General features: G+C 34.9%; 3 protein-coding genes across 7 annotated transcripts; 2 read left to right on the forward strand and 1 right to left on the reverse strand.

Moving 5' to 3' along the window:
* Window positions 1-555: 555 nt before the first annotated feature.
* LOC102629639 (SUN domain-containing protein 1) lies at window positions 556-6,748 on the forward strand. Its single transcript, XM_006471225.4, has 2 exons — window positions 556-1,806; window positions 6,174-6,748. Exons 1-2 carry the CDS (start codon window positions 727-729, stop codon window positions 6,477-6,479), a joined length of 1,386 nt encoding a protein of 461 aa, XP_006471288.2. The 5' UTR covers window positions 556-726; the 3' UTR covers window positions 6,480-6,748.
* Window positions 6,749-9,041: 2,293 nt separating this feature from the next.
* On the forward strand, window positions 9,042-13,671 carry LOC102629922 (type I inositol polyphosphate 5-phosphatase 10). Of its 5 annotated transcripts, none has more exons than XM_052442734.1 (11): window positions 9,042-9,235; window positions 9,543-9,605; window positions 9,719-9,800; window positions 10,358-10,439; window positions 10,550-10,654; window positions 11,098-11,647; window positions 11,825-12,018; window positions 12,149-12,257; window positions 12,482-12,630; window positions 12,712-12,928; window positions 13,216-13,671. In XM_052442734.1, the coding sequence occupies exons 3-10, from the start codon at window positions 9,743-9,745 to the stop codon at window positions 12,914-12,916; spliced, it is 1,452 nt and encodes a 483-aa protein (XP_052298694.1). In that variant the 5' UTR covers window positions 9,042-9,235; window positions 9,543-9,605; window positions 9,719-9,742; the 3' UTR covers window positions 12,917-12,928; window positions 13,216-13,671. The 5 variants fall into 5 exon arrangements, with proteins under 5 accessions (XP_052298694.1, XP_024951577.2, XP_006471291.2 ...); XM_025095809.2 differs by having other exon boundaries at window positions 9,043-9,235; window positions 9,543-9,602; XM_006471228.4 differs by lacking the exon at window positions 9,543-9,605 and having other exon boundaries at window positions 9,045-9,235.
* Window positions 13,672-13,767: 96 nt separating this feature from the next.
* LOC102615875 (probable pectinesterase/pectinesterase inhibitor 25) lies at window positions 13,768-18,338 on the reverse strand. The gene is made up of 3 exons (XM_006471253.4): window positions 17,592-18,338; window positions 15,048-15,390; window positions 13,768-14,577 (listed from the first exon to the last, which is right to left on the reverse strand). The coding sequence occupies exons 1-3, from the start codon at window positions 18,255-18,257 to the stop codon at window positions 13,862-13,864; spliced, it is 1,725 nt and encodes a 574-aa protein (XP_006471316.2). The 5' UTR covers window positions 18,258-18,338; the 3' UTR covers window positions 13,768-13,861.
* Window positions 18,339-19,462: the final 1,124 nt, after the last annotated feature.

Raw genomic sequence — 19,462 nt, forward strand, 5'->3', positions numbered from 1 at the left:
TAGCAATATTCATTGCAATTCTGATTCCTACCATTAAAGTAAATAATTTATTCTAATTTATATTCTCTATTTCAATTTTAATCCAGTTCGATTCCAGTTCATTTCTATCCCGACCCATTCCAATTACCAATTAATACATCATACTTTAGCAAACTATCGTTGGTGGCTAGTGGGCAGCTATTGTAGTTTTTCAGTTGCTTTGTAACTGCAGATATTAATACAGTTCTGTAAAGTCCATGACGAGGATTTCCTTGGTGCTATTGTAGTTGTTTTATTTTTCAAACGATGAGTTGAAATAATATTAAATTTATTGCCCTTTCAATACAATACATTATAATCTAACCCAAGACGATGCCGCACGCCAACGCAACCTAAGAACTCCAAAGTTTATGAAAGCCTCAACAACAAATAGAAAATTTATTAGGCCCAAATCATGAGTGTCATAGTGTTCCATGTGTCGCGTGGAAGGTAATTCACGCGGCTGAAAAGGACAACCCAAAAAAAAATAAAAATTAAACGAGATTCAAAATCACATAAGCGCTCTCAAAACGCAAACGTCGTGTCGGTTGAGAATCACTCTTTTTACTTTTTTTTTTTTGTCAGTTTTCGAGATCTGCAATCTTTTTTTTTAACCCCCATTTTGTTCGTAAACAAATTTAATATTATTCCCTCCAATTCTCATTTCCAATTGAAATTTTTGGGTTTCAAGATTCCTCCAATTAAAGAATGTCCGCTTCCGCGGTCTCGATCACGGCCAACACCGCGGCTCGTCGGCGGCCGGTGGTGATCAACGACAAGAAATCCAACAACAACAACATAGAGTTGGTCTCCGTCGATCCTCAGCTCAATGGCGTCGGCGACGACAAGCCCACCGCCGCTCAAAGCAAAGATCTGAGTCGCCACTCGATTCGCGGCGAAGCGGTCGTTGATAAAGACACCTTGGTGCAAGTCAAGAAGAGCGGGTTGGCTAATTCTACGGTGTCGCCTCGTCGGAGCCGGAAGTCCTCGCCGAAGCCGGAGAAGCCGCGGTGGGCGACTGTGGTGAGTATTTTTACAAAGAATTTCTTGCTTTTGGTGGCTGTGTTGGGGTTAGGGCAGATGATTAGGAGAGTGTATTTGAAATCTGGGGATTCGGCTGGGGCAGAATTGGGGTTTTCGGAGTTTGAGAGGCGAATTACGGAAGTTGAGAATTTTTTGAAGACTACGACGAAAATGATGCAGCTTCAAGTTGAAGTGCTTGACAGAAAAGTTGAGAGTGAAATGGGAGGATTGAGAAGGGAAGTGAGTAAAAGCATTGATGATAAAAGTGTAATTTTGGAGCGTGAGTTGAAGAAATTGGAGGAGAAAAGTGAAGGATTGGAGAGGACGTTGAGTGAATTGAAAGCAGTGGATTGGTTGTCGAAAGAGGAATTTGAAAAGTTTTTTGAAGAGTTTAAGAAACAGAAGAGTGGGGAATTGAGTGAAAATGATGTGAGTTTGGATGATATAAGGGTTTATGCGAGGGAGATTGTCGAGAAGGAAATTGAGAAGCATGCGGCCGATGGACTTGGGAGAGTGGACTATGCATTGGCGACCAGTGGGGCTTTCGTTATCAAGCATTCAGATGCTTATTTGGCTGGGAAGGGGTCTAATTGGTTATCGCTCGGTAGTAGAAATGGGGTACATAGTTATGCTGATAAGATGCTAAAACCAAGTTTTGGGGAGCCTGGCCAGTGTTTTCCTTTGAAAGGAAGTAGTGGCTTTGTTCAGATTAAGCTGAGGACGGCTATTATTCCGGAGGCTATCACTTTGGAGCATGTTGCAAAGGTAATTCATACAACCAAATGATCTATTTATCTGCATTCCAAGGTTATTGATTTCACTGTCTATTTAATTTGTGTTCTCATTTTCTATATGTTTGATAATTTTCTTTTTTGATTATAAAAAATTGTTTATTAGATGCCTGTGTTTATCAATGCAATGATATTAGATACTGAATTTGAAGTTTTCCCATGTGAATAATTTCAACATACAGACTTACTGCAAATGGTCTTAGTAGAGCCGTTATAAGTTTTGCTTCCCGTATATTTAGGTTTGTTCTCAATTAAAGTCAATCTGTTTTCAAATATTAAGTTGGGCCTAGAGGATGTAAGGTTTACACTAAAAGGTACTGTGTATTGGGCATTTGAAGCTATTTTTAGGGTTTTTAAAAAAATAATGTGTTTATGTTATGTAAAGAATCTAGTTTTCCTGGTTAATCTAAGTGATATTTTTCTTTCCAGGTTAGATTTATCAGTAAGTAGCTTATTTTTTGTTCTTCCTTCAAAATTAAGATCCTTTGAGTGTAATATTCTTGCTAGGTTAGCTTGTCACTCTCTAGTTTTGGTGACTTATCACTGGTTTGGACTTCGGATGAAGGATTTAACTCTTCCTTATAAGTTTAATGCAACATTGAAGGAATAGAGTTATGAATTCATTATCTCATCCCAAATTCCATTCTCATGTCCTGAAGCCAGTTATAGCCTAACAACCAAATTTTATGTGCCATTATGACTTTTGTACGAAGAAGAGAAAGAGGCTAGGGTTATAAAGACTTCGAAGAAGAATGTGGAATTTTTTTACCTACCAGCATGTGAAAACTGCTGTTAGTACTCCTTTCTGTTCAAACAATTGGTTTCTAGCTGTGTTTACTTATTGTTATACGTTATATGAAAGCTGTGTTGGAATAGAACTTGGAATATAATGTGTATGTGAGTAGTTTTTTTTTTTTTGGGGGGGGGGGGGGGGGGGGGTTGATTTTGGACCAACTTGGTATCTTTATGTTTGTGTGTATGTTATTTGTCTGTTTGAATATAGTAGTATTTCAACAATAACAGATTTTTATTGAAAGGATTTTCTTTTCTAATGTAGACTTAAATTGATAATCTGACTTTTCTAGCAGCTGTATTTGGTTCTTAAACTCATCTTGTGATGCATTACAGAAGGAATCTTGATAATCTTGGTTAATACAGCATGCATCAATTCAATAGTTGCTTTTTTCTGTTGACAACCTGGGGTGTAAGTTGCTTGTATATGTGGAGAAAGTTTGACAAACATTCGATGCATAGTACATAAGAGCCGGTAATGGCATAATTGTTCTGATTCAACAATTTAGTGTGTTTATATACAGTTGCTTCCGGTGTGGGCGTAAACTTCAAAACTTCTAGCACTATAGAAAATTTAGTATTGATGGAAGTTGATATGTTGAAAAACTCAGTTAATCTCCATTGGAGTAAATAGTCATTTGGTTGGAGTTTAAGCTTGATCTGTACTTGATAGGCAATTCAACCTAGCATAAGCTACTTTTAAGTCCTCTTTTGATTTTTGCTCAAGCCTGAATTTCTAGCTGTTTGTTCTTGTGTTTTAAATTTTTAAGTTGGAATACCATTGTATAGGAGTGGTCAGGTATACTTTTTGTATAGCTTTAAAGGCTTATCTTTTTCGCTTACTTAGTGGACAAATGGTCTACTCTCTATTTTGATTTTTCTCCGTTATTACACTTTTGAGTTTCATACTAAAAAGAAAATTTTTACTGCCGAGCTTGAAAACCAAGGTTTCTGCTACGCTTAACTTTTTTGCTTCTCTATTGTTAATGATCATTGTGGGAGCTTGTAATGGGTTTGCAGGTCACGAGTGTTTCAAGCTTATAGTACTGATGTATGTAAGTTGGATACCCTAGAGTGACACTTATTTATATTTTTGATCCTTTGGATTTGGGCATTTGTTTGCCAATCTTAATCTTACTGTTTGTTCTCTATGTAGTATTTCTGAACCTAGCCGCATGATATTAGATTTAAATATATATTTTGCTACTTTCAACTGTGCTTCAAAGTTCATTCATTGAAGGAGCCCATTCATTGATGTTTCGTAAAATGGTAATGTTATGCAAAATGACAATAAGAAATTGGATATTTTGTTTTAAGGTCTCAGTTTCTCTCTTAGCGAATTCAGAATTTTGTTTTTTTTTTAAGCCAAACATGCGGATTTAGAAGGCCTAATAAATAATAATTTGTTTGTTTGACCTATGGATTTCCAAACTATCTTGTGTTATGCTGCAAACTCGCTTCAGACAGTTTCATAAGTACATCTACAGAAGAGACACATTTCTTGAATTCCAAAATTTGTATGTTGGAATGACGACACATTTTGCTGGCTTTGCTGTTGCAGAACAATGGACTGTTTTGTAAACTGATAATAGATGCTCCCTAAGAAGTTAGTAGTTTTAATGGTCAATTTGTGGGCTAGACAAAGTGATAGTGGAAATGGTATTTTGTCAGTCCTAGTTGTATTACAATTTACAAGCAGGAATCTATATTACGTACTTGTGGCTAGTGAGTCAATGGCTTGTTGTATGTAAAATGGTCCTCTTCATTTCTGATACCAGTTATGAAACTGTGGTTTAGTGCTTTTTAATGTGATGTAAAGCATTAGTTTTACAGATAGTTTATCCTCGGTAAACGTTCAGGTTTCATCTCTTCTGATTTTCTTATTATGAAGTAGTAAAAGCTATATGCCATTATTTAATATAATTAGTTTTTCTTCATTTACCTAAGCTGGGATAGTGTTTTGAGATAGGTGCCTAGGCAGGTCTAGTATTGTATAGGGGTGATTGGTATATTTTTCTATAGCACGGAAAAGTTTTCATTGTCTTGCTTTCTTAGTGGACAGCTGGTCCACTCCTTGTAACAATTTTTCATCATTAATACAATTTACAGTTTCTTTTACACACACACACACATATAAAATTAGTTTTTGCTGAACGAACTAAATTGTTGAGGCTGAATGCTATATAGGAAGTTGAAATAATAATTATATGTTGGTGAAGATTGGGATGGATTGGATATGGACCATGTAGGTCTTGTTAAGAAGCTAACGATTTTGTTTCTTAAGCTTTAGCTCCAGATAATTTCATCTGTATTTTAGTTACTTCTTTGAATGTTGTAATTTTTTTGAAATTTTGTTAAGTAGGGAGCAATCCTCAAGTATCATATCTAAGTTATTATAAACATTAATCCAAAGATAAATGGGGTAATACTGGCAGACCACCGCCAGGAAGTTGACAGGATTTTGACTTCTACCCCCTATTTTAGAATTTTTTTTTTTACCCTCTCCCTCTGCACGGTTGTAATATGTTGATCAAATCATGTCAACAAGTGCCTTGTAGTTGGAGTATACTATGTTGTTCTCCTCATCTTACAATTACAGTTTTGCTTAGAGATAATTGTTCTGATATCAAGGATGTTTTGTTAGTTTTTTGGTTCTTACTTTACTTTTCCTATGTGTTTCTTATGGGGAAACTGGGAAAGAAATTTGGAGTGAATAGCTCAGTAAGCAATTCTATGGGTTAAAAAAAATGAAAAATTATCATCTGATGGCAAAATTTGAAGTTGGTTTAATCGAACCCACTTCAAGTTTGGAGAGTGAGAGATGAATTTGGAGACTGTTAGGTACTGCATTTGTGCACTAGTGTATATTTTTAGATTTTCTTCTCATTTTCCTGCCACAAGTAGTCACTTCTGCTATTGCTGCTGTTGGTATATTTGTTTGTGGTTAACATAGTTGACAAAAAGTGTGTAGGATTGAAATTGTGATTGCGTTGCCAGTATTTTTTCAGTTTGTGCGCATGCTTGTTGGCCTTTCCTGGAACAAGGATTAGGGAATTGGTGAAGACTAAAGGATCCATCGACACCATACTTGCTCTAGTTTCTGGTTCTTCTCCTATTTTTCCCCTAATTCTTTGGCAGTGCCATTGCTTCTACTTACATTTTCTTTTTTAACATTTTGACAAACACAGTTTTGGTGAGAAGATGCTTTTAATTTTGCTGCTTTCTTTGGTTGGCCTGCCATTGTAGAAGCTTTTATCTCCTTTGTATTGTTCATGTTATAAATTTGTGGATTTAAGTTGTGGTAATCATGGATTGGAGCAATTGCCTGCTTTTGCTATTCCATCTGCTGGAAGCCTGGAATGAGCTTTATTATTCATCATCCTTCTAGATTTTTAGTATTGCATGTGAGTTTTGGTACTAATCCAAGACCAATGTACTGTCTTTCTCAGTTTTACATTTGCAATAAAATTATAAAACTAACTAAAACAGTTGCAAAAAAATTATAAAACTAACTGAAGTTACTAAATCTTTTGTTTGTTATGTGACCAGAGCGTTGCTTACGACAGATCTAGTGCTCCCAAGGACTGCCGAGTCTCTGGATGGCTTCAGGGGGATGACAGTGATTTAGCAGTTGGTGCTGAAAAGATGTTTCTGTTGACTGAGTTTGCTTACGACCTCGATAAAAGCAATGCTCAGACCTTCAATGTCTTGGACTTGCCAGGCTCCGGCGTTGTTGACACTGTCAGGCTGGACTTTACATCCAACCATGGAAGTTCTTCCCATACTTGCATATATCGCTTGAGGGTGCATGGTCGTGACCCTGATTCTGTTTCCGTGTTGGCTATGCAGTCCTGATGAGCAAGTTCTTTCCCCATGTTTCTACAAACCACCTGTAATTGCCATCCCTGTATCTCTATTTCTCCGCTTAGATTTTACTTCAAAAATTCTGTATGTTAGATGCAGATTATTCACTTATGTTTAGATTTTTGTGCTGCCTGATGTTAGTATTATCAAAACAAAAATGAACATGAATTCGATCTATGATTTAGGGCCACGGGACTAAAGTTACTGTACTGACTTTGAAAGATCCAAGTGTAAAAGATAATCAGATGAGTCTTGAACAATTGATCTTGTCATTGGTAAAAAACAAGAATCACTATAACCTTATAGTGACTTCGGGAATTCCTCGCAATATTCATGGGCGAATTAAGAGCAACTTTTGAAGCAGGCATTTTTAGAGTTTTGGTAGATGTTGTAAACAAACTTTTGCAAGGCTCAATCTTTTGTACAAAGTGGGTTAGTTTTTAAGATTGAACTGAAAATTTTTTAATATATTTTGCTGTGTGCATACTGCATACTCTTTTGGAAACAAAAGACCACAAGGGATGAAGCAAATCCCCAGAACCCCTTATTTGCATATCAATTGAAAAGCACTTTTGCACAAAAGTATAATTGTGGAGACACTTACACGAACCCTTGACAATTTTTAAATGAGGTCCTACACAAGCTCTTGCAGTCTTGCAGATACTGTGAAATGATTAAAGACGAAAGTTGCCTGCTACCCATAAGGCATCGGTTGCCATTTGTAAAATGCTTAAAAGTTTCTAAGAGGTGGGTTCTTCTCTCTCATAATGTGGTCCTGATTGGAGACAAGAGAATAACACATAAGAGGAATTTGCTTTTACAAAACTCAAAAAAGAGTAGTGGGGCTTTGAAGCACAAAAATAGAAATTCCAAACAGGTTGTCTGTGAGACCAAATGTTTTGTTCTTTTTTGAGTTTTTGAGTTTCATTGGGGCTTTGGCTGTGGAAAAAGCAGCCAGTCTTCCAACTTTTAAGGCAATATCCACTTTCCAAGAATAGTATGGACCAGACTTTTTTGGTCTATTGAGAACCCAAGACTCAAAAGACTTTTGAGTCCTTCAATTTTGCTGCTTTCTGTGAGCAATCAATTGCTTTGATGTTTTGAGTACTTGATTTCTTGCTCATTGCCAGGGGGTCTAACGCTCTTTGAGTCTTTGACTACAAATACTGGAATTTTGTAATATGTAAATGTAATTAATAAATTCATGTCCTGGCCCCAACTTCTTCTTTCATCATGTCATTATTATAAGGGAAAATATCCACCGTCCACCTATTTTTTACAACTTTTTAAAAAATACACAATTCCTTCATTTTTTGGCTGGAATCCACCTAAAGTTATATTTTTTTTCACTTTTCCACTTCCGTTTGGAATCCGTTAAAAAAACTAACGGAAACTTAAAAAAATGACCATTTTACCCCTAAAACGAAAATTACAATTTCACCTTAAGAAATATAAAAAATAATAAGATTTAATGATGAATATCATTATTGGTACTTTAATGAAGTACAAAAAAATCTTAATTACTAGAGATTATAACTCAATTAATAATAAAACTCTACTTATCTTAAATTCAATTGATGATTTGTGAGATTGTGCTATTTTTAATACTACTGTTATAATTTAGCATTCTAATTACAGACATATTTAAAAAAAACCTGCATTTGATGGTTGTGGAATTAATTTATTTATTGACCGATAGGGAAAATAATTAGATTTAATCTAATTATTTTTTGTAATTTTTAAGGTGAAATTGTAATTTTCATTTTGGGGGTAAAATTGTCATTTTTTTAAGTTTCTGTTAGTTTTCTTAACGGATTTCAAACGGAAGTGAAAAAGTGAAAAAAAATGTAACTTTAGGTGGATTCCAACCAAAAAATGAAAGAATTGTGTATTTTTAAAAAATGTGTAAAAAATAGGTGGACGGTGGATATTCTTCCTTGTTATAAAAGTAAAGATTTGATGCTCTTATTTGTATCCCACAATTTATGTACCGTTCTGATCATTTGATGGTCTCCAAACTATCAAACAAAATTATGAAACAAGATGTAAAATGTTATCCAAACATTTAACAATGGATAATGAATTAATGAATGGCTTTTGACAAATGGACTTTGCCACACTGACAGGAAACCACGATTAAACAAGTACTAATTTCCACGATTTTGGCTTCAACTTTTTGCAGGCCAGCCACACGTGGGCATCCACTTTCTTCTCTTCCACACTTTTTCCCATTCAAACTTCTCGTCCCCCAATGAAAATTCTCCAAAATAATATTAAAAAAACCCAAAACTAAATTTCTAAAAATGAAAATTAAAAAAGAAAAAAAAGAAAAAAAAGAAAAAACAACAAAATCAATCTGACGAACCCCAAATCAAAAGTCACCACCATTCCCTATGACAAGGAAACAACAGGGGGAAAGTGTTTGAAGGGACATTTTAGATTTGATGCCCACTTTTGACCCTTTTTTAGTTTCTCAATAAAACAATAATAAAACAAACATAAAATAAAATAAAAAACACACATTTATTTATTTATTTTTTCATTTACCCTTTTGCACGTCAAAATTTATACTGTCTATTGGTTAATTCTTTCATTCTTTCTGGGCATTCCCAAAGAGAGAGCACAAATAAACTCATTGTCAAGTCCAATAATCACTTACAGTTTCTCGGAAAAGCAAAAGTTTGTTGAGTTGTGACCACACACACTCAGTTTCCTCAGTTCTAGAACTTCGAATATTCATTACTCAGGTTTTTTTTTTTTTTTTCTTAATGAATGTTATTGGTAAATAGTTGACTTTCATGAGAAATAAATACCCATATGGGTTGTCAAATTGTATTCATGGCCTGCCACTTCTATTTATGTTATTAGATCTTCTGCTTCATGAATGTAGGATTCTTTGCCTTTTCTTTTTCTTTTTCTTTTTTGGTATGGTTATTATTTTTAATTACCTTTGAGTGTTTGTTACGTTCATTGTCTGTCATTTTGCTTGAATCTTTATTTAATTTGAAGGAAAAAAAAATTGGGATTTTGATGAATGTGACTGTGTTTCTTAAGGTTGGTGATTGATGGTTAACACTATTGATGAAATTGCTCTGGTCTCAGATATGACTATAGGTAGTAGTAATCAAGAGAGAAAGAAAAAGGCTCAATGAATAAAACTTGTGTGTTAATTTTGATCTTTTTAAAGTGATCTTATGTTTACTGTTCTGATCAAATTGCTGTGATTTCAGTCCATATTCAAGAAAGTATTCTCAATGGGGGAAAACAATGGAAGCCAAATGGATAGAAGAGGTACATTTGATGATATTGCTGGTGAGTGCTTTTAGATTCTGCGCTTTGATAAGACTGCTTACGGATATCAACATTCTTTTGGTTTCCTATTCAGTGTGAAAAGAATCCGTTTGTGAGAGGAGATTCATACAATATTATTTTTCCATCTTGTTGTCTAAATACCATTCCATTCAGCTTATTGATTGGAAGAATGCTCTCTCTCTCTCTCTCTTTCCCATTCTTTGGTTAGTTGAATTCAAAGATAATAATTTGTCGAAAAGCATTTCAGGGGATAAAAAGGTGACAGATAATGACAAGGAGAAAATGGATTTGAGCATATTGGCAATTTGTTATAAAAAATTGAGAATATATTCATGTTTTTATCTATGTAAGAAAAGAAGCAAGAATGGTATAACTTCTCTTTCCCTTCTGTTTCTTACGCGAGAATAGATTCTTGATATCAATGGAAACTAGATGGTTGAGTTGAGAAGTGTTAAGAAATTTTCACTGGCATGATGTCCCTGGCATAAATTCCAAGAGTGTTTTGTTAATTTACTAGTTTTTCTTTCGGAAAATTTTCTGCTTGTTTCTACTTGCAGAAGCACAGCCTAATTCAGCAGTTGAGTCTTTGTTCTTCAACAGTGTACCAATGACAAGTGGTTGTAATGTCCAGTCCTTCCGGTAAACATAGCAGTTCTATTTTCTACTCAGTTTGGACCATTCAATTACATTTGTTTAAGTATTTCTATTAGAGTATAGGAACTAATCTTCTTGTTTGTTTCTGTGTTAAGAGTTTTTGTAGCAACATGGAATGTTGGAGGAAAAACTCCTCACAGTGGCCTCAATCTAGATGATTTTCTTCAGGTTGACGGTCAGTCAGATATATATATTTTAGGGTATGCCCTCTCTCTCTCTCTCTCTCTCTCTCGTTACTTCCTCAAAATGATTTTCTTTTCGCTAAATGAAGAAGTTCTAGTGTTCTACAGAAGTTGAATTTCTGGTTCAAATGGTTTCTATAGCTGAATTCTCATGTTCATATTTGTATTCTCAACCATAGCATGGAATATGAATCGTATGAAGTGATCAACATTATTAATTTGTGATCAAAGTGTTGTAATTATAGTTGCTAATCCATGCCTTGGGTTTTAACTTGTTTCTAAGCACATGTTGGTTATACGCAAAAAAAATTTTGAAATTTTATTTTTGTCCCAATCAGGGAAAATCTGCTTCAAAATCACCATCATATTTTTGCATATTTTCATTTTTATCATGTTAGTTATGAAATTTGAATATGCATACAGATTTCTTCTCTATTTTGATTGTTGTTTGGATTTTTCAGTTTTCAGGAAATTGTCCCATTGAATGCTGGTAATGTGCTAGTTATAGAGGATAATGAACCCGCTGGGAGATGGTTAACATTAATTAACAAATCATTGAACAAATCACATAGTGTGTCTTCTAGAAGAATAAGATCTGCTCCATCTTTCAGTAACTCACTCTTCTTCCAAAAACCTTCTCTTAAAAAGATCAGTAAAAATTTCCGGACTGAGAGTAAAAGGAGGCTGAAGATGTGCAACTGCACCCCTGAACTTGAACTTGAAAGGAAGTACAATAAAGAATTTTGTTTTCCTTGCCAACAATCAAATAATGTAACTGTAAGTGAAGATGATTTTTCTTCTGAAGAGGATGAAGATGGGCCCAGCAATTTAGAAATGACAGGCATTTCCACCCCCTCCAGTACCACCCAGATGAAATTCAGCCTTGTTGCAAGTAAGCAAATGGTGGGAATATTTGTCACAGTTTGGATGAGGAAAGAGTTAGTGCAGCATGTAGGCCACTTGAGGATTACTAGTATCAGTCGTGGAATCATGGGCTACCTTGGAAACAAGGTAGTTTTGATATATCATTGATACAATCATGCATTTTCTTTTACATACATTCATCTTGCCATGCATTCTTGACTTTATGTTCAACAAATGCATCAAATTTTAAGAAACAGAAACAAGAAATTGTCTTCTGAGTACCACATCAATCAAGTCATTTTCCTGTTTGTTGTCTGGTTGCAGGGTTGTATTTCTGTTAGCATGTCTTTCCATCGGACAAGCTTTTGTTTTGTATGCAGTCATTTAGCATCTGGAGAGAAAGAGGGTGATGAGCTTAGGAGAAATTTAGATGTCATTGAGATACTTAAAAACACACAATTCCCAAAGATCTGCAGAACGCCTGGCAGTAGTGTGCCTGAGAAAATTCTTGACCATGAGTGAGCATATTTAAATTTATTAAAAGATGATTGAAAAGTATCTGTGAAATTCTTATTTCAGTAATATATTAATAGCTTTTTTATTGATTTCACTAATACACCACGTGTTTTCCTGTTAAAATGGTCCCAGTCGGGTCATATGGTTGGGGGATTTGAACTACCGGATAGCATTGAGCTACTTGGACACCCGAAAGCTACTAGAGCAGAATGACTGGGATGCTCTGTTTGACAAAGATCAGGTGTGGTTTCTTCAACTTCCTCGTAGAAATGGTTAAATATTTTGTTGGTTATTTGGGTTTGATGTGGCATCCTTGGTTCATTTTATCTGTTTCTCATGGATATGGTGATTTCTATTTATTGAAAACGTCTGAAGTTCATTTTCTTGGAAGAGCATTTTATTGGCTTTTCTAACTCTGATTTTGTTATATATTCGTATCAAGTTATGTGATTTCTTGTATGACAGCTCAAGATTGAAAAGGATGCTGGTCGAGTATTCAAGGGATGGCAAGAGGGAAAAATTTACTTTGCACCTACATACAAATACTCTTACAATTCAGATACTTATGCTGGGGACTGTATAAAAACTAAAAACAAAAGGAGAACTCCGGCTTGGTATGCATAAAGTTCAAACCTTATATATATTTCTCAACTGCACAAGTTATAGAATTAAGTTTTAACTGTTATTAATTACAGGTGTGATAGAATACTGTGGCATGGGACTGGAATTCAACAGCTTTCTTACATACGTGGGGAGTCCCGTTTTTCAGACCACCGGCCTGTGTGTGCAATGTTTTCTGTGGATGTTGAGGTCAACGAGGGTAGCTCAAGGAGGAAATTATCTGGCTCTAACATGAAAGTTGGAATTGAAGAGCTCTGGCCTCTTACTAGTAGATGGTAGCCTTAATAACATGTGAGTTCACCAGGAAAAGATTGATGGTAATTTTAGTCTTAGAACAGTGGACTCAAAAGGATTATGTGCCATGTTTCAGAGCTGTGAGGCTGCTGAGTTTTGGTTGAAAGACAGCTAACCTTGGTCTTTCAACCAATTTGTCTCCATGATTTTTAAATCATGTGCCTTGTTATGGAGCCTAGTCCTTGAGGTCTAATTTTTAGGACATTGCTTGGTTAATTTTTTTTTTTTTTTATCCTTTTATCTTGAATGTTGTCTGATTTTTAATGGATTAGATCCATTGTCAGGTACCAATATACAGGGGATTCTGCAAGTGTACAAGTAGTAAAAAGTATCAAATATTTCGCAGAATGTTACATAATCTACAATCGAGGAACACATGAATGATGAAGAAAGAAAGTTTTGCTCTGAGTAGTTGGCTAAAGGATGATTCAATAAGAAGGTTTCAGATTGATTTTCGTGGATTACTGACTGGATAACTATGAAATGGTAGATGAAAGGGAAAACTATTCTCGAAGTTGTGTAGATAGCGAATGTACTTTGCTTGAAGAAAAAGATTCACCAAAAAAATATAGAAGAATTTTTGTTTTGGCTGATAAGATAAGATAAGAAAAAGGATGCCTTGGAGATTCTTGATAAGGCAACTGTTTTGTCATTGTCTTTGGTCTATGATACGATATGAAACTTGCCCGGTTGCCCTTCAGGGAATAGAATATTCTTTTTCCTTTTTGCTTTTTTCAATATTTTGAACTTTTTTTTTTCCCAATCTTTCAATTTATGGGACCAAGTTTAAAGTCCGTTAGAAAGTTAATTAATGCTTCAGCACAAGAAAATTTAACTTAAAAGGACAATAAAAGAGAGAATCAGCTACATTTATTTTTTGAATAAATCATTAGAAAGTTATACACTAAACACAAATGAATGAGATGAGATTTAGTTACCACCGCTAACAACTAATCCTCCACAAAAAGGAATATCAGTATCAGGCAACCAAGTGTCTCCCATGGTGAAATTGTAAACTGTAAAATTCAGAGCCTGTGAAGAATTCATGAGACTGTAACCGGGCCACTTCACTCTCATTGTAGTATTAGCTCCAGGGCCATAATTCTGAAACTCACCATAATACAAAGTATCCAACCCCACCGTTCCATTCCATTCAAGCCACCCAACAGGACTTATCAAATCTCCAATGTAAGATTGCATGTAAACTGTCCTGGAAAATTCTTTCCAGGGCCTGCCCAGATAGTTTAATGTCGTCGCCGTGGAGTTCAAGTCATTGGCAAAATCTGGGGCAGCAACAATGGAGCAATTTTGTATGGCAATGCCAGTGTTCTGATTCGGATCAGTTCTTCCCTGAGCTGTTACCGCATTCTTCTGATTCGGCATCGGTTTTCGAGCATATATGTTACAGTTCTGGAAGACTGCAGCTGCATTGCCAAATATGAAATCAACTGTGCCATAAATATCACATTCTCTGTAAAATTGCCTTAGTGAATGGACATAAAGAGTGTCTTGGTAGCCTTCAAAACTGCAACGATAGAATGATGAGAGATCGGCATTGTTCCTCAGAGCTACTGCTTGGTGCTTTGCAGGACCAGCTGTGTTCTTAAATGTAACATCTACTGCCACAAATCTCTCACCAGAAACAGCTGCAACCATACGAAATTTTACATTAAGACACTTTAGTCGCTAATATTACATCTGATAGATTTCGGCATTTTTAATAGGGAGAATGACACTTTAAATCTCTAATATTACTTCTCTTACGTTACTGTTGAATTATAAATGTAACTTTTTAATGTAACCAGTTCTTTCCTACTTTTTGATAAATACATTATATTAAATTGATGATACGGTTAGGATAGTAAAAAGATCCGAAAAGTGTATTTTATTTGTTGCAATTTTAACTTGACAAATGTAATAGGTAATTAAGGATAAAAAGAAAAAGCATCTAAGTGGTAAAAAGTGAGAACCATTCGGGGTCCTCCATTGTTCAATAAAACAGTGTCACATCTCAATGTTATTATAAGGGCATTTAGGTCATTTGGCATATAAATGGACAAACTATGTATGATTATTCGGAGACCCACATGTGATATATTATATATAATTTGCTTACCGAAAGTTGAAGAATTGAAAGTAGTCCAGCCATCAATGACACTGTGATTTCCAGTAATGACAGTCCGATTGATGCCATCACCAATGAGCAAGAGATTCTTCTTATGCTTAGGAACAACCACGTATTCTTCGTAAACAGCTTCTCTTGCGTAGATAACAAAATACCCATCTTCGGGCTTGGAGTTATTGGGAGAAAATGCAATGGCATCCCCGATTGTTGTGAAATTATCAGTCCCATGTGGGCTCACTATCACACTTTGGTTTACAAGAATTCCACTGCTCTCCACTTCACCGAGATTTCTTTCTCCTTTGTGGCAATCACGGCAAGGTGCCTTTCTTATATCCTGCAAATGAAAGTTATTTCATTTGAAAAATGCAACAGCTAAAGTATTTGTAAACATTTCTCCATATCTAATATTCTATATGAGGAAAAAAAAAAGTCTTTAACCGCCATCTAAATCTTCATTGACACCAACTTTAGCTCATGTTATTAAGGGTGATGATTTGTCGCAACTTACAAATCACCTGATACAAAATAATGAGTTTGTCGTCGTGGTCAGTATTAACACAATAAAATAATTTTTGACACGATTAGTAAAGGTGTGGAATTTGAATTCACTTAAATTTGAATCAAATTAAAAGATTTTTTTCAGTCCCTCAAATTGCTTTTTTCCATGCATGACAGCTGGCAATGGGGTATCCAATGACAAGTTGATCTGCTCCAAATCCTAAGCACGCGAGGCCATGTGGCAAGGAGCTTGCAGCTTCAAGGGGCAGGCTCTACTTGTACTTGCGCAATCCCATATGAAGAAATAGGAAAATGATAACCGAAGTAAAGGACGATAAAATGAAGACAGAAAAGACAGCATGTGTTGCTGTTTAGTGACTTATAATTTACTTTTCCTTGAACCTATGGAGAGGACAAGAGAGAGAGAGGAGCCATTTCTGTCTTCATTTTATCTTCCCTCGGTTTAAATAGCAGGCCTCTAAGAAATAACTATCATAATGACTACCCATTAATAGCAAAATTATTATTATAAATGTAATATTGTACCTCAATTTCCACAAATAGATCTAATTGTGTAAGCAAATTGGATCAAATTTATGGGCTACGGCATGGCGTAGTTGACTTGAATTTCAACATAACCATGTGGGATGTGGCTGATCTTCTTATTTTACCTTGCGTTGACTCAATAGCTATCTAAACATTAAACAATGTCAAATCTCAATTTACTTAAAATAACTTTTTTTTTAAAAAAATAACTCAATAAGATTTAGCTTAATTAAATATATAAAGACTTTTATTAAGTCAAGAATGTGTAATGTTATATATTTTAAATTTTTTATCCCAAAAATTATCTTAAATAATATATCATTCGTTAATTAATTAGTGAGATAATATAATTACTTTATTTAAATTTTGTAAAGAATAACCAATTATTAATGGCACATCATTTGAGATTAAAATTTTGGGATAAAAAACTTGAGATACCTATCAAACTCATGGAGAAATCTAGTTGTGGGTTTTTGGTTAGATCTACAGTATAATTGTTCTTTAAGGAACTCGAAAAATGCTATAAAATCTACCCATGTTACCTTCTGGAAGCATTTATTAATAAACAGATCTATCATTCTTCAGATAAATCTTAAATTATATTTGTCTCTAAACCAAGTTCTCTTCGAAATAACTCTTGAGGGAGAGATCCACAGACCTAAATTAGTACTTATAAAAAGAATTCATTTAGTTCTATTATAAATTAATTTGACCAAATTGGTCAACTTGATTTGTTAATCACCTAAGAAATTAAGCTGTCCATGTTATGCAATCTGCAAATCTAATTAATTAAATCAATTAACTAATTAAGCAAGCACTAATAACTCTTTGAGAACTGAGATTTTATAGACTTCGACCTACCTACCATGCTAACTCTCTCAGTCCAATGCCATGCACTCATGTGTATATAATAGTATATAATACTCAAGTGTCAATTTTTTTATTACTTCAATTAGACCTTGAGTGCTTAAAAGCAATATCTAAACTCATTGTTGTGTCTAAACACCAACAAATTATAATTGAAAATTTATATCCTAGTACTTAATCCTTATATAAATAGGCAGTAAACGGGATACTAACGTCTAGATCCTTGACTTCCGATGAAATTATAAATAAATATCTTCTTTGTACTTTTTCATGTAAAAGTTTCTCGATAATCATTCATTGGATAATTAATTTGTAAAATAATAAATTACTATTCTATCTTCCTAAAGATCTTATGGATAAATCTCACCTCAATGAAAGGAAAAAATTGAATACTATTCGAAAAGTGGATTTAATTTTCATATCCATAAAAATTTGAAACATATAAGTTTCTCAAAGAATTTATTTCTTGAGTCTCAAAAAGTCAAATCATTGATTGACGACGTATTGGAAACTGAGTCTTTAAATATAATATTTTCAAAACTCATAAAACTTGATGTTATTAATTATCCCAACAAATGTAAGAAGGAGCAGTGTATGATGAGTTTGTTGGGTATGAGTTGTTACCTTGATAAGAGTCTCAAGCGGTTCACGAAACCGGTTCGTGTTCTTCAAAAACCAATTTTTGGACCGTTTGCTTCGCTTCTTATTCCGCCTCAAGTTCCGGTCCAGTGCATGGGTCACAAGCCCAAGCGAAACGCTGTACAAACGAGTCACATTCGACAGTGGCTCATACAGCACGGCAGCAATGCCGCTCTTCGAATCCACAAGCTCGTCAAAGCAAGTCTGTTGATTCGTGACGATCCCACTCAGCAGACTTGTGACTCTGTCTACTAGTTCGTCCGTCATCGACTCAGCCTCCTTCAGCTCCCCAGAAATCGAACGTAAGTAGTCAACGTTCAGCTCCATCAGCTCCCCGCAGTCGGTCAGAGCCCCGGCCTCCGCGTGGCTGAATCGGGATCGTTGCTTCTCGTGGGTGAGGTAATGCCTGATGGTTTTGGAGAGCTTTTGTGCTTGTTTCGTGCATTGTTTGACCGAGAACTTGCCGTAGTTGTAAGGGCTGGACGGTGAGGATTTGAAAGCGGAGAGGATCGAACGGCAAAGCTTTGGATATGGAGTTGATTTGCATGCAATGGAAGGTGATTGTGTTTGTGTGGAGTTTTGAGATAAACAACAAAGAAAGAGGAATGAGAAGGAGAAGAAGAATAAAATGGCTACGGAATGGCACTTCATTCTTTTCTCTTTATGGGGGGGTTTTCTCGGGAAAGTGATGGAAAAGTGTGAGAGATTGTGAAAAGAGTGTGAGTGTATTTATATTGATATGGAGGATAGAAAAGAAGATAGATTGTGTTGAGAACAGAACGTGTATATCATTATTGCCATGGGGTGATAATTTTTTAGGTCCTTGAATTTTGATAAATCACAAGTAGAGACATATTTTGTAAGTTTTTGTTTATGGGTACTTGCACGTCCTTATGTTCTATTAGTAGGGATATTGAAATTACCACGTAATTATTCGTAAACCAATCCTTGGTCTGAGTGACGTGCACCTTCATATCCACTCTACCTTTTAGGTTAAGGGTTGGAAGTCATTCCATGTGTATTTTAAAGACTGATTGTTAGAAGTGAATCTGGTTTATTATTGATTTAGATATTTGAACCACATCATAGTAGATATTACTAGAAAATGTTTTTAATAAACTTCTTATTGTAAATATTATTAAATTGTATTGTAACTTTTTTTGCAAAGATCACCATGATTGTGGGGGGTTAGGCGGGACCCTACCTGCAATATATATTATGATGGTAAATAAATATGAAAGGAGACATAAACCAAAATCTCCAAGTTCAAGAGAAAAATGAAGAAGCATAATAATATACTAAAGAGTGAGAGTCAATAGCAAACTAGCAAAAGAAGTAAAAGAAAAGAAAAATTATCTTCGAACATGAGGGTGCTCCTGCACACCTAGATGAATGATGTCAAATAAACCAACAAACAAAGCATGAGAAGCAAGAAACATTGATGAACCAAGAAACATTGATGAACCTGATGAATATAAGCTTAATTAGCCATGAAATTAGTGGCAGAAGTAATCTCGCCTAAAACATGTCTGACAACAACAAAGGGAGAAGCAGACATAGCTTGGACTCAACCAAGAAGATTAACATAACTCCATCACAAAGAGCCATGAGAATTAATCCAATAAACCACAATAGCTAGATTAGAATCCTCAAGTGCATTTTTTTTTTAATATTCATTGCTCAAAAAAATTGTAACACTAATAATTAAATAAGGCTCTAATTTTGCGAAAAGAAAATGACAAATTCAAAAAATTTGTAACTTTAGATTCCTATGTTGGCCCTTCTTAACCTATTACGCTTGACTATAAACTATAATAAAATACAAATAATTATAGAATACATTTGGAAGTCATCAT

The sequence above is a fragment of the Citrus sinensis genome, chromosome 5, assembly GCF_022201045.2.
Source record: "Citrus sinensis cultivar Valencia sweet orange chromosome 5, DVS_A1.0, whole genome shotgun sequence".
NCBI lineage: Eukaryota > Viridiplantae > Streptophyta > Magnoliopsida > Sapindales > Rutaceae > Citrus > Citrus sinensis.